The sequence below is a fragment of the Nannobrachium achirus genome (genome assembly GCF_963921795.1).
Source record: "Nannobrachium achirus genome assembly, chromosome: 10".
In the NCBI taxonomy this organism is placed as follows: domain Eukaryota; kingdom Metazoa; phylum Chordata; class Actinopteri; order Myctophiformes; family Myctophidae; genus Nannobrachium; species Nannobrachium achirus.
The window spans coordinates 43655407-43669804 of record NC_137819.1 but is presented as its reverse complement, the minus strand read 5'-3'; the positions used below and the strand labels follow the sequence as shown (position 1 = coordinate 43669804).

General features: G+C 43.9%; 1 protein-coding gene across 1 annotated transcript in view; it reads right to left on the bottom strand.

The window, feature by feature from the left end:
• The window catches only part of csmd2 (CUB and Sushi multiple domains 2), a gene marked incomplete at its 5' end in the record, with an annotated part of 568918 nt that overhangs the window by 216779 nt on the left and 337741 nt on the right, over window positions 1–14398 (bottom strand). Inside the window, 2 exons of the mRNA XM_080735514.1 lie at window positions 4739–4855; window positions 6260–6454. Of these exons, the coding sequence (XP_080591640.1) occupies window positions 4739–4855; window positions 6260–6454 (312 nt within the window). The remainder of the gene's footprint in view (window positions 1–4738; window positions 4856–6259; window positions 6455–14398) is intronic.

Sequence of the window (14398 nt, the reverse complement as noted above, 5' to 3'; positions counted from 1 at the left end):
ACTTTTGGTTGGGGTCTTTCCTCACCTGGGACCCCCCCAGATGGACCCCTGAGCCTATCTCAGTACTCGCTCTGCTCCTGCTCCAGAACAATGTCATATTAGATCATAATTGAAGCATAAACTTTTTTTCTGAAAACAAAAAAAAAGTAGTAACAAATACCAGGGGTCTTCCACAGGGGCTTCGGGACCCCTGGGGGTCCTCGGAGTTACTACCTAGTGTGATAAGAAGTGTACTTCTAAGGATTTCTTTGCTAAAATGTATTTTTTTACTGCTTTGGCATTTATAGGGACCAAACTGTCAGAAAATGATGGGTGTCAGATTTTCCTGACCCCAGCCCCCTTTCTGGGGGGTCATCTATGTTAGGACCTCGCAGAACAGTATGTCAGCCAGTTAATGTCCAATTCTCATAATATTAGAGTTGTTTTGAAGGTTTTAAAACATTCTAAGTTCATATATTGCACTTTTGAAGCAGCCAGAATAACCTTTATGACTTTTGGTGGGGGTCTCTCCTCACCTGGGACCCCCGGAATGACCCCTGAGCCTATCTCAGTACAGTCCTTGCTCTGCTCCTGCTCCAGAACAATTAGATCATACTTGAAGCATAAAAGCTTTTGTACCTGTACCTGGGCTCTGTAGCTAATACCAGGGGTCTTCCACAGGGTCCGGGACCCCCAGGTGTCCTCAGCGTTACTACAGGGGGCCATCCAAACGGCTGTTTACCCATATATGGAGACCCCCTGGTACCCATATATGGAGGTCCATGTACTGTATATGGAGATATGCTGTGAGAGCCCAAACATGCTTACTCAGTTATTTGTTATGTGAAAGTACTATGATGTCCATGACAACTGACAACATACCCTTTTATGCCCATACATGGAGATCCCTGTCTGTAGAACCAGTCACACAGATATGGGCTGTCTTGGCCATCTGTCTTGGCCATATATGGATTCTGTTAGTGTGGTATGTGGCCAATGTGTCCTCCATATATGGGCATTCCCATATGAAGTCCTGTTAGATATGGGCTTAATATTGAAGACATCAGGGAACTCCATATATGGACCTTGTCATACATCTTGAATCTATGACCTCAGCATCAAAGGCTGGATTGGGGTATGTCCCTGTGACAAACTATTATCATGTCCACTAGGGGTACTTAATGTACATCAAGCAGCCTCACAGAAACAGGACATAGACTCCTGCCCTATGAGCCTCAGGGCTGGGCAGTGGGTTGCCTTTGGCCAAAGACAGAACTTAAAGTGGATTCTGTTCATGACCTGTGTTGCACTCTTGCAGAAAAGAGCAAAGGGATGCTCTTCTTCCATGCCTTCACTGGCTGCGATGTTGTTTCAGCATTCCGCGTAAAGGGGAAGAAGTCTGCGTGGCAAACCTGGAATGTTTGTGATGAGGCTTCTGGTGTCTTCAGCAAACTCAGCCATTACCCACCTGTAGTGGATGATGAAGACCTGAAAACCTTGGAGAAGTTTGTGGTCATGATGTACGACCGATCCAGCACAGCTGAAGGTGTCAATGATGCGAGGTTGGACTTGTTTCCTCTGAAGCAGAGGCCATACGAAGCCATTCCTCCAACGCAAGCAGCACTGAAGCAACATGTGAAGCGCGCTTCCTATCAAGCGGCCTGCATCTGGAGTCAGTCAACAGTATGTCAACCAGAAATGCAGACTCCTGACAACTGGGGCTGGACCAAGAAAGGAGATCTGTGGCAGATTGATTGGACTGAGCTCCCACCCATTGCAGAGAGTTGCCAGCAGCTGACCAAGTGTGGATGCAAGTTGGAATGCTGCAGTCGATGCAAATGCTACCACTTTGGTCTGACCTGCACGGCACTGTGCAGCTGCAGGTACGAGGTTTAGAAGCGTTGTAGTATAGGCCTACTATACTATTGTACTATACTGCCTAGGCCCTAGAAAAAAAAAAAAAAAAAGAAAAGACAAAAAAAAACTACCTCCTGCCTCGACGGGATCATCACCTTATCGTGGTGAGGCAGTTTGCGTGTCTCCATGACCCCCAGAGCTATGTCGGCAGGAGTCTTGTACTCCTGTACTCCTGGCAGGGTTACCCAAGTCGAAAAGGTCGAAGAATAGAGACTAGACAAAGAGTGATCCCACGGCGCTATTATATCTACCATGCATTTTAGCCGCGTCAGCCGCTGTGCATTGAAATCCGCTCTGTTGAGTTACTACATTACTACATTACCCCCCCCCCCCCCCCCCCCCACACACACACACACACACACACACACACACACACACACACACACACACACACACACACACACACACACACACACACACACACACACACACACACACACACACACACACACACACACACACACACACACACACACTATAAACCTCTAACAATACTAAGATATACACTACCACCCATTTTATCCGAGTCAGACATAACACAAACCTCTAATTTAGCAGAATATTAGGATTCCGGGACTGATATATGGTACAAGGAAGCCAGTGAGTAAGTCCATGGGTCCAAATTTGGATTCTACATAGTGAAAAATGTATGATTTGACACCAAGATCATTCAAATAGGACAGGTCTATGGTATTTTATGGCGGCCATCTTGAAAAATGGCCGCCATCTTGAAATTTGATTTGGCCAGATGGTTTTATGAAAAGAGCAATCCCTAAGGAGTATGTGTGCCAATTTTGGTGCTTGTATCCGCAAGTGAACGATTATTTCTGTTATCTGCCCGGCTATGTTACATGTGTGTGTACACAGTCTCATATATTTGCTCGTCCACGAATATAGGGAATATTACACATTGGAAGAAAGCCATGACCTTTAAGATGGAAATGCCAGAACGCAATGAAATGTTTGTTGCTCTGCAGCTTCCAGACAGCAATTATTTCTTTGTTGTGTGTGCGCGCACACACACGTGCGTGCATCCGTGTGTGTGTGTGTGTGTGTGTGTGTGTGTGTGTGTGTGTGTGTGTGTGTGTGTGTGTGTGTGTGTTTGTTTGTGTGTGTGTCTGTGTTTAGAGTAGACAAACAAACAAACAATAAAGCCTAGTCAATAATATAGTGAGAATAGACTTGCTCTGTAATAAATAATTTGAGGTGGAAGTGAAACTAAAACAACGTATTGCACTTAAGAGAGTGAGACTTAAGAAGTTACAGGACCTCTTTCCATGCTGTGAGTGACTGACTGCATGTTATGAAATTATGAAAAAAGGGCCCCACACTCTGTAATAATTTAAATGTCTATCCAAGAAGTTTGGGTTGTGAAGTTTTGCTCCAAATACTTTTGCTTGCTTATTTAAATTCCTGGTCCCAAGATATATTCTTCAGCTATGGCAGCGACTAAAACACTTTAAATTACAAGTGAGGAGCGTGGCAGAGTCCTTTCGTAAGTTTTGCAGAGTTGTTTCCCAAACACACCCGTCTCCGGGTGATAAAACAAAAAATAAACCGTATTTATTTATATATCCACGTAGCAGCCTATCTCTCCTCCCCTCCGCAACAAGACGCTGTGCATAGAGGATGACCTGATGGCACTTGAAGGCGAACGTTTCACAGTGATAATGAGATTGTTGCACGTGCAAAAAGCACCTTAATCAGGAAATATGTAATCCATGAAATCAAGTGCTTTTTCTGCATTTAAGTCTGTTGTTTGCCATGGGACGTGCCTCTTATACATCCTGGGTCTATCTAAACCTTGTTTAATTGAATGGGCTCTGTCAATGTGTGAGTGGGATTATCCACCCACTCAGACAATGAGACCTGAACAAATATACTTTAAATTCATTCTACAGCTCTTTTCCCTTTGACAATGTAGCTGTCTATTTTCTTTTTTTAACCATTTGTCTTGGGTAGTCGGTTGCTTACTTTGCGTTGTCATGTGTTCATGCACAAATGCTAGGAATCCTAGTTTCTTTGATGCACCAAATTGTATTATTTGCGCTGTACTTACATGCCTATTTACCTCATTTGCTGACTATAGGGAACATTTACTGTCTCACACTGCTATATGCCAAAATTCTAAACTGCACATTTAATACAAAAGTGGATGGCTCTGATAGAAGAACCGAAAACACATAATACAATGCAGTAAACAAGACAAAAATGGACACATTTCCTTCCGTGCAAAGAAACTTTCAATTTAGCTCTGATTCAGTGGTCTCTCCTTTGGTGGGAATAAGCCATCTCTAAACCCACCGGTGCATACATGGATGGAGTGGTAACACCTGCTACAGGCTAGAGCAGTAATGTACTCGATGTCTGGATGATTCTCATCCTGAATGATCCCATCAGCTTTCCTGATGATTCTCTCACAGCACAAGAGTTTTATTCGAAGGGAGCTCTTAACCGGTGATTTTGTTTGCAGTCTCAACAACACGATCTTTGTGCGTTAGCGCTCCCATACCATGGAATAAAAGAGAAGGTAAGAGCACTTTCAATCAATGTACGGTAAAAATTACACGACAGCTGGAGAGAATCCAAAAGAGTTCAGCCTCAGTCTTCCGTCGGGCCTTTTTTACACGGTTGTTAACATGTGTTCGCCACTTAGCGTCATTAAAAACTGTCACACCTACGTAGCTTGAAATTATTTACGGCCTTCCCAACGGCGTCATTAATGGGCGAGAGAGTTCCAAGCAGACAATCTATTGGAATAAAGTCAAAGATCATCTCTTCACTCTTGTTATCCGTCCATCCAGACAATGTAATGTTTTCTGTTTGTTCACTATAGGCTTACCGTAGTCCTTAGGCACCACCACCGAGTACAGGCAGGTCCGTGCACTGCTGTAGTTGCCGGGGTAACCAGGAGACAGGACGACACCCTCCAAGCCTGAATACTGTCCACCGCAAGGGGCTGAGAGAGAGAGAGACAGAGAGAGGGAGAGAGACGGAAAGAGAGAGAGAGAGAGACAGAGAGAGAGAGAGAGAGAGAGAGAGAGAGAGAGAGAGAGAGTTTTTGGGGCAAGGTTGAAGCAAAGAGTGTGAGATTCCATTTCTTTTTTTTTACCCCTCTCCTCTATCCTCCCTGTTTCCGTCACTCTTAAATTACTTTTCTTGTCTGATTGGGGTTTGCTGGAAGATGTCCCTGGTGTTTGCCAGAGTGAAATTGCAATGTTTTCCAAGTGTCCCTCTGGGTTAGCCCTGCAGAGACTTGACCTGCTTCTTCTCTTCTGCTAAAGGCCGTAAAACCTGCTGTGTGTGTGTGTGTGTGTGTGTGTGTGTGTGTGTGTGTGTGTGTGTGTGTGTAACCATGCATGTGTCAAGGTGAGTCCAAGCAAAGATAATATTGGTTGAATTAAAGATTGTTATAGTACAAAACAAACACATGCATGAATTACTCTGTGCAGCGATCATGTGCTCTCAAATGAACACACGTGTTAACATGTGTCACTAAAACTGATTGAAAAGTGAAGATAAATCAGTTTCAGTGGAAGCGTGTAGACATACTGTATACTGTAAAACAGAGACACGATAACGTGTATTCCAATTGTTGTTTGGGTCTGGAAACAAAACGATGACGGCCGGTGGATATATACATTATTTTGGTGTAGAGGGGGAAAAGAGCAGACAGAGTGAAAGGTCAAGTTTATTAACACACGGGTGACTAACAGGTCATTTTGATCGATTTTGAGATCGCAAAGTGCAATAACTCTCCCCGTGAAGGTCTCAGAAATTTCCCCTTCCATGACTTTTCCTAAATACTCAAGACATATGTTCTCCCCTTCTGAAACGTTTCCTAAGTATGAAATAATATACCACCACTCTGACTGTTAGTTATCGGTAATAAAGACAGTTCTCACCCATTCCTCCCCCTCCCAGAAGCAAGGAGAGAATTTATTTTGCGCTCCCCATTTGAGAGGTCAATTGAAATGCTAATTCACATTTGGAAGACAATAGAACCCCCGCTGGCAGCAGGGGAGGAGGTGTTGCTCTCCTGGGCCAAAAGGGAGAGAATTTACCTGTCAATTTGACTGATAAATGCAGTCAGAGTGAAAGTGATTTTTTTCCAGTCACCCGAGTGTTAAGTAATGACGGTTCAAGTGGTTGAATATCTGAAAACACAAATAATTGGCATGAATCCAAAGTACACTGATCATTGGAATCTCTGAAAAGACTGTGTGTGTGTGTGTGTGTGGGGGGGGGGGGGGGGGGGGGGGGGGTCCCTGGCTCATCTCTCTCTCAACTAAAGGGTCCTTGGCCTGAAAAACGGGCTCCCTGTTTGTTTTCCTCGGTTTGGTCTCCAGATGTCAGTGTTTACCGATGCAGATGGGTTTGGGCTTGTTCCAGCTGGGCTTGCTGTCTCCCCCCATGATGCACGTGAGGGTGGGGTCCCCCTCCAGCGTGTAGCCGCTGTCGCAGTGGTAGGTGACGCTGGAGCCCAGCTTGAGGTCGGCGCCCACCCGCGTGCCGTTCCGCACCGCCCCGGGCTCGAAGCACGACTCCCTGGGGTTCTCTGTGGGGGAAGGTAACAACAATGGAACATCAGCAGGGTGATGTTTGAATACACTTTGTTTTACAGGATTCATACGTGTGTGTGTGTGTGTGTGTGTGTGTGTGTGTGTGTGTGTGTGTGTGTGTGTGTGTGTGTGCACGCGCGTGTTTGAGTGAGATCACACTGTGATGGTCCCATTCTTTCCACTTTTCTTATTTTCCCCCCGTCCTTCCCTCACTGCGTCCTTCGTCCTTCCCATCACTCTCTATGAGCTTTCCTCCATCTGTCAATCACAATCTTATTTGCCGGGTATGTTTGCACATAGAACCAGGAGTTTGTCTTTTGGTGAGTTTGCTGCATAAATGAAATCTACTGTATACTCCCGTTCTGAAAGTATACTTATCTAGCCTACTGTATACTTTCAGACCGCAAGCAGCATTGACTGTATGCTTTGCACTATTGCACCTTGCGGATACGTAACGTTTGCATTCGTAACCTTTCCAAAAACGTTCACAGGGACAGACAAAATGAACGCTGAGAATGGCAAAGTCACAGAAGTAGCCTATGCATGTTTACCGTCAAGAATATACAACAATGAATAACGACAATATGCAGTACAGTTCACACATTTCCAAAAACAAAACACACACAATATAGAGGCTATGGTATAGGCCTATAAATTATAATGATTATATTATGATTCCTTCCTCCCCACCTTGATGTCTGTGTTGTACACATGGAGCTACAGTATTGACTGTATGTTGGCAGTGTAAGTACAGTTAGGAGGTAGTGTGCTATATGGATGTACAGTAGTATATGTATGTATGGAGGTAGCGTACTGGATGTATGCAGGGAGTCTACTGTATAGAGGCAGTGTATATTGGACGTAGTGAATGTATGGAGGTAGTGAATGTATTGTTAGGCAGTGTAGTTAACATATGGAGGTATTGAGTATACTGTTAGGCAGTGTAGTGAACATATGAGGTGGTGAATATACTGTTAGGCAGTGTAGTGCAATGTACAACAGATGTGCCATTTCAAACCTTCACACCTCCTGCCATTGGCAAGACAGTAGATTTTCAGGGGATTTGCAGAACATTGAGCTTGTAGATCAGATATTTTGGCTATTTTTATGACCTTCTCTGACTTCAAAGTTTAAATCTACCTTCGTTGAGAATGGAGTGGTCTCTTGCCATTTGCTAGTTTCTGCAAAAAAATACGCTCCATTCTCCAAACAAATTTGAAATGCAAAACAGGGAAAGAAAACTGTGGAAAAATGCATTTGCAGTATTTCTTTTTAAGGAAAATAGCAATGAATACTGAAGAGCTTAAATGGCACAGCTGTATGTATGGAGGAAGTGTACAGTATGTATGGAGGTATATACATTCTGTTAAGAGGCAGTGTAGTGCAGGGGTTCCCAAACTTTTTTGTCTCAGGGCACCCCATAAATATTTTTTTAATCCGAGGCCTTTATAGCATATCGTCGGGTGTCCAAAACCGTTCATTTTGTATTTATCATCTATAAAATGTACTAAACTAGTGAAAACAGCAGATCTACAAACACACAACGCCGTTGTGTGCTTGTATATCGGCTGTTTTCACTAGTTTTGTGCGACAGTCTTGTATGATGAAGCAGGGCTTTACCAAAAGACGTACACATTGGAAACTTGGAGATACAAGGTTTCTGCCCGACAGTGACGATATTTTAGTGATTATGTTGCGAGGAAAACGTTGAGATAATAGCCATTTTGGTTAGAACTGACTGAAAATAACTTTGTACTTCAAGTTTAAAATCATACTAAATATTTTTTCAAGTGTCCAAATAACTCCAAAATATTATCAAATTATCTCCCTTGGACTGCGGTCGCGGCACCCCAGGGTGCCCCGTCACCCACTTTGAAAACCCCTGGTGTAGTGTACTGTATGGAGTTGGTGTATGTACTGTTAGGAGGCAGGGTAGTGTACTGTATGGAGGTATAGTATGTACTGTTAGGAGGCAGGGTAGTGTACTGTATGGAGGTATAATGTATGTGCTGTTAGGAGGCAGGGTAGTGTACTGTATGGAGGTATAGTATGTACTGTTAGGTGGCAGGGTAGTGTACTGTATGGAGGTATAGTATGTACTGTTAGGAGGCAGGGTAGTGTACTGTATGGAGGTATAGTGTATGTACTGTTAGGAGGCAGGGTAGTGTACTGTATGGAGGTATAGTGTATGTACTGTTAGGAGGCAGGGTAGTGTACTGTATGGAGGTATAGTGTATGTACTGTTAAGAGGCAGTGTAGTGTGCTGTATGGAGGTATAGTGTATGTACTGTTAGGAGGCAGGGTAGTGCATGTATGGCAGCACGGACAGACAGGCAGCTGATTGAGAGTGACATTGCTCCGGCCCAAGGTCTGCTGACTGCACACACCTGTCCGTCACACAAGACTCTACTGTGCAGTGAACTGAAGACAATACACAGCACACGCCAGCCCAGCACTCTATTCTTTACAGTTAAGCATGCGCACACACACACACACACACACACACACACACACACACACACACACACACACACACACACACACACACACACACACACACACACACACACACACACACACACACACACACACACACACACACACACACACACAGAGAGAGAGAATCTGACCACATATCAATCACCACCCTTGAGGTCATGAGAGCGATGTCTTGACAAATCGAGCAGCACACTGTTGTCAGGTGTCCACATGAAAGCCGCCCTGTCCAATTTAGCATCCCTCACATCTTAAAAAAACATAGGGCAAGTGCTCCAGGCAATTTAGTTCAATTGAGAATATTCTGCACCGCGCGAAGGCTCGACCCAATTCAGCCTGGCAGCAAAACACCAATACTTAATTATTAACCACTTTCGACCTGGCATCCCTATTTTGGGTAGCCTATGTCCTTACAAAGGTAAGGACATACCCTGCAAAGGTGCAAATAGCGACACGCTGTGAGCTTGTGTTGGCCATTTCCGCTGACTGAGCTGCTATATTATCCCCAAAATAGGAATGCTATAGGGTTTATGTTCAAGTGGTTAAAATATCTCCTTTTCAACTCACAACTTTGGGCTACAGTATAGTGAAGTAATAAGATAACAAAGGTGTAATCTTTATTTCTTAGAAAATAGCACATACTGTATACCCGGTACTGCCACCAAATTGTCCAAATTCATCAAGTGCTCATGCCGTTACAGACGTCTAGCTTCTGAGCTGGTGGTGGCTGTGGATGCTATTCTGAATGTGTGCCCTGCACGACCTACGCTGCCACGCAGCCCCCTGCAGAATGACAAGGCCCTGTTGATCATGGTGGATGTTGGACGCTATCCTTCACGGTTGGGCAGAAGTGCTGGGCACGAGGTGTGCCATCTGTCCGTCTGTCCCCACAAGCCAAGGCAGGTCAGTGCTCGGTTTGCGAAGACCTGCATTGCATATATCAAAGGTTGCCCTTAAATGGCTTAAAAGTGAGTTGCGTAAAATCACCATAAGGATTTCTTTAGGGAATTGGATAGGATATATGGGGGGGGACTTTGATCTCAAAGCTTGCCCTTAGCTACTTAGGTTTTCCCTTGTGCGTTGCTAGAAGGTCCTTGGTGACCAGATTACTCAAAAAGATTTAAGTGACCCATTAGTCTCTTAAAAGTGAAATCATTAGTGGAAGATAAAACAATGGCTGAATTTGTGGTGATTGAAGAGTAGGAGGACATGCCAAAACACATGGTCTTGGAACAGAGAAAACTAGTATCTAGCATCCATGTATACTAAGAGTGATGAGCAACTTGTTAGAGAGGATAGATTTGAACTTCAGTCTTTCTTCAAAATCAAGACCTACTAGTGTTCAACGTCCCAAAATTGAGAATTTGCATTCTCTTTGTTGACCATTTTGCAGAAGATAACCAACACAGAATACTGCTATCACGTTAAAGTTACATAATGCGAGTGAAGCTTGGGCTAACCTTTATTTTTCTTTTCTTAAGGCAAACACTTTGTTGTGTTTGTTCCAAGCGTGTTTTCTACCAAGCGTAACCAGGGTAACAGAAGTGGTCGTGTGTCGTATTGTGACATCATGTACCGTGAAAGTCTTAGTCTAAACTTAGACACTTAGGCAAGGTGACAACCTAAGAGGCTTTATGCAATGCTCCTACAGTAAATGTACCCCTTAGCTTAGGGAAATATTTAGCTTAAGAAAGGGAGAAACTTCAGCTTGAATCTCAAGGTGGTTTTACGCAACTGCGCACAGGACTTTTGCAGCCATTCATCTGGGTCTGAACTCTCCCTCTCCTCCATTAAAGAGGAAGAGCTTTATATAATAATACCTCTATTTATACAGCACTTAAAAAAAACAAGGTCACATACTGCTTTGCATAAAACCCAAGAAATCAAATCAGCAACAGAATAATAAAAGACAATAGCGTGCTACAAAATAAATCGGCAGAATAAAAACAAAATAACCCTTGGGCAACAGTAGCTAGCACCAAACCAAGCCTGTGCACACATAGACATCAAAGGGGGCTTGAGCCCCCGCCCTTTTTATCAGTCTGTAAAAAGTTCCCTCTCCAGACCATGAATGCAGTTTTCACTATGGTGAAATAAATGCAAAATGCCCTCTTTCCATGCCATACATGAAGGCAGCATTCAAAATAATTGCCTTGTCCAAACTCTGAACTTGAATGCAGCATTATTATGTTGAAAGAATTGCCCTCTCTGTATAGAAATCTCCAGTATTGACTAGATAATACTTAGTTCAGTGTGGTATCAAGCACCGAAAATAGCAGAGCTTGGAGGTCTGCTATTGTCGATATTTCCACCAAAAGGCCATTTAAGAAATTTCAGCCCCTGCCTCTCTGACATTCTCTGCACGTCCCTGCACCAAAACACAGACTGGCCTCAGTCTGATAGCAAAGAGGTTAGTCACCGGATTTAACCTGGCTTACCCGGTGTTACTTCCAAGCGGTTTGTGTGACAGGTGTCACCCATTCCGTTCGTGCAAGCGTAATGTGAAAGAAGAGAAAATCCCGGCGGAGTGTGAGAATGTGCAGACAGATAAGAAAAGCGAGAGGATAGCGTGTGCAAGGCATATGCAGCATGTTGTTTCTGCATGTTTCCATAATGTGCCACATATACCAAATCGCAGCATAAACACAACCATATAAAAGCTGTTTGGGATTTATCAGTGACTTTCACACGGCCACACGTCCCTATAGAATCTAATCAGACATGGCCAGAGAGAGAGAGAGAGAGCAAGAGAGAGAAAGAGAGATTGCGAGACAGAGGGAGATAACGTTGTTATCGGGTGGAAACCTTGTACAGTATGTCCAAAACCTTCCTTTTTTGTTATTAAAAAATAAATAAAAATAAAATTGTGAAAATAGCTGATCTACAAGCACACAACACCTCACACCGCTAGGCGTTGTGTGCATGTAGATCTGCTATTTTCACTACTTTTGTGCGACAGTCTTGTATGATGAAGCAGGGCTTTACTTTACGAAATAAAACGTACAAATGTGAAACCTGGAGATACAAGGTTTCTGCCTGACAGTGACAACATTACTTTAGAAGGGTCTGACAGCGACAGCTTTCCAAATTGATATTTTAGTGGCAGGCGGGCTGACCAAACACGAGCCAGGCCAGCTCGTCAACCCGCACGGTTCCCTCTCCAAATGGAGCCCAAACCACGGCCAAAACATGCCTTAACGTTGTGTTGTTTGCCTGAAACGGAGGCAGTAATTTATGTTTTATTTGGTTACGGTTCATTAGTGTAGAGAATTGGAGGCAGAGAGAGGGAGTTTTGCTGAGGCACACGCTGGGTCCATCTGCTCAACCAGATTGGCCCTACAGTATCACACACTGCACTTAATATTGTGGGAAATGAGTTAAGGGGTGGCTTGCGGTTAGAACGTGTTAGTGAAAAACCCTAGTGCTTTTCACCCCATTTGTGTACAATCTGTAAAATGGACCACTGGGCTACGTGGGGCTCCGAAGTTGAACTGCGTTATTGCAACCGAAGGTCACAGGTTAGCATGTGAAACGGCACATGCTGACTCTGCTGTCTGTCTGTCTGTCTGTCTGGACGTGTACACTTTTTTTATGGTCTATGGGTTTGCCGCTCTGACATCACGCTTTGACATCACTGTGATGTCATGGGAAACACTCTAACAGAATCCCTTTTATGCCCATATGTGGAGATCCCTGATGTCATCAATATTAAGCCCATATCTAACAGGACTTCATATGGGAATGCCCATATATGGAGGAAGACAGCCCATATCTGTGTGGCTGGTTCAGACAGGGATCTCCATGTATGGGCGGTCTTACTAGTGTAAATACTATAACAAATGTTTATTTTGGGCGAGGGGTCAATCTGGGATCAGGTAAACGTTCAATATCTTAAAATGTATCTAATTGAGGCTCTGAGATTCTGGGAGATTTAGCACTGTTCTCTCAAGCAAAGCCCTTAACAGAGCTACCATGTCTAATTTAGATCTTGTTAAACGTGAAAGTCGGTTGGCAGAATTAAGATACAACAGGCAATGGGAATGTTCCCATGCAAGCCCACACAAAAGTTAAAACACACAAGAAACACACAGATTTCTTATACCCATCATCTGACTTGATTTCAGAGGTTGTGGGGGTAGCAAGGTCATGGGTTCAATCCCGTGCACGGCGTGTGTTTGGCAAGTACTGTAGTGCAGTAAGTAGGAGTTGATGGTAGGTGTTGCGGAATCCATCTCTCACAGGTACAGTATAGCACATTGCAGGGGATAAACTGGCTGATACAGACAATAAGCCTCTCAGAGCTCCTTACAGACCACTATAGGGTTGCACTGGCTGAACGTTATTGCATTACTACAGTAAGTTAGGGTGTAAAGTCCCTACTAGAGGCTTAGTGTAGCTAATTATTCTGTAATTTGTGCAAAAGTCTGTTGCACCAAGACTATTTATGGTAACGCAATAGACTGGTCTAAAAGTAATTAATGTATAATTGTATATAGTCGCACCAATTGACATGCAGAGCCTTCTGATCCAATGAACACTGGAGTAAACGGAGAGTTGCAGCCTACCATACTGAAAACACTTATATGGACCAGTGCTGCTGACTGAACCCAAAGACAAATCTTAAGCACTCGATTCATTTACATGCTTTAATGGAGTGCAAACATTAAACTACTATAATGCTGTTGTTTTTTACAAACACTGCTAAACACACCAATGCGCGGCATGTGCACACACGCACGCACGCACGCACGCACACACGCACGCACGCACGCACACACTTTCCTGTCTTGTACTCCATGTATAGCCCTACTCCTACTGTGCATTTGTTCCATGTGTCATATTAATCAGATGGGGCTACCCAGCAGAAACCCGGCAACCCTCCCGTACACGATGGATTTGTGGATATGTCTCTCTTGAAGCACGGTATCGCTTAAATGACAACATCATCATAAATATACAATCAGGTGGAATGTGTTATCTTTCAAATGCCGTTCGCAAGGTTGTGGTCGTTTGTGATATACAATCAGTTTGTTGATGCAGCCGAAGGGGGCTGCCGTTGTCAGTGCTGCCTAAGGGCTTAAGTAAATATTTAGTTATTTAGAGTTACACATTAAACCTAATTCGTGCGGTGCCAGTATAACAGCTTTAATTTGACTAATGCATAAGTCTTGACTCAGAAGCCATTTACGCAGAGGTGGAGCAAGATAGTCTACATTGCACATCAGTAACTACGTTCACACTGCCCCCCACCTATAGCCAACATGCCACGGTCAGAGGAACAAACACAACAAAGTGTTTGCATTAACTGATGAGACATCTTTCTGCAATGCCCCATCGATTTAACTGAATAGAAAACTGAACTGTCAGTCCCTCAGTCTGTCAGTCAGTCAGTCTGTCTGTCCGTCACGTCACACTTTTCCCCTACTCCTATCTCCGCCACCGTT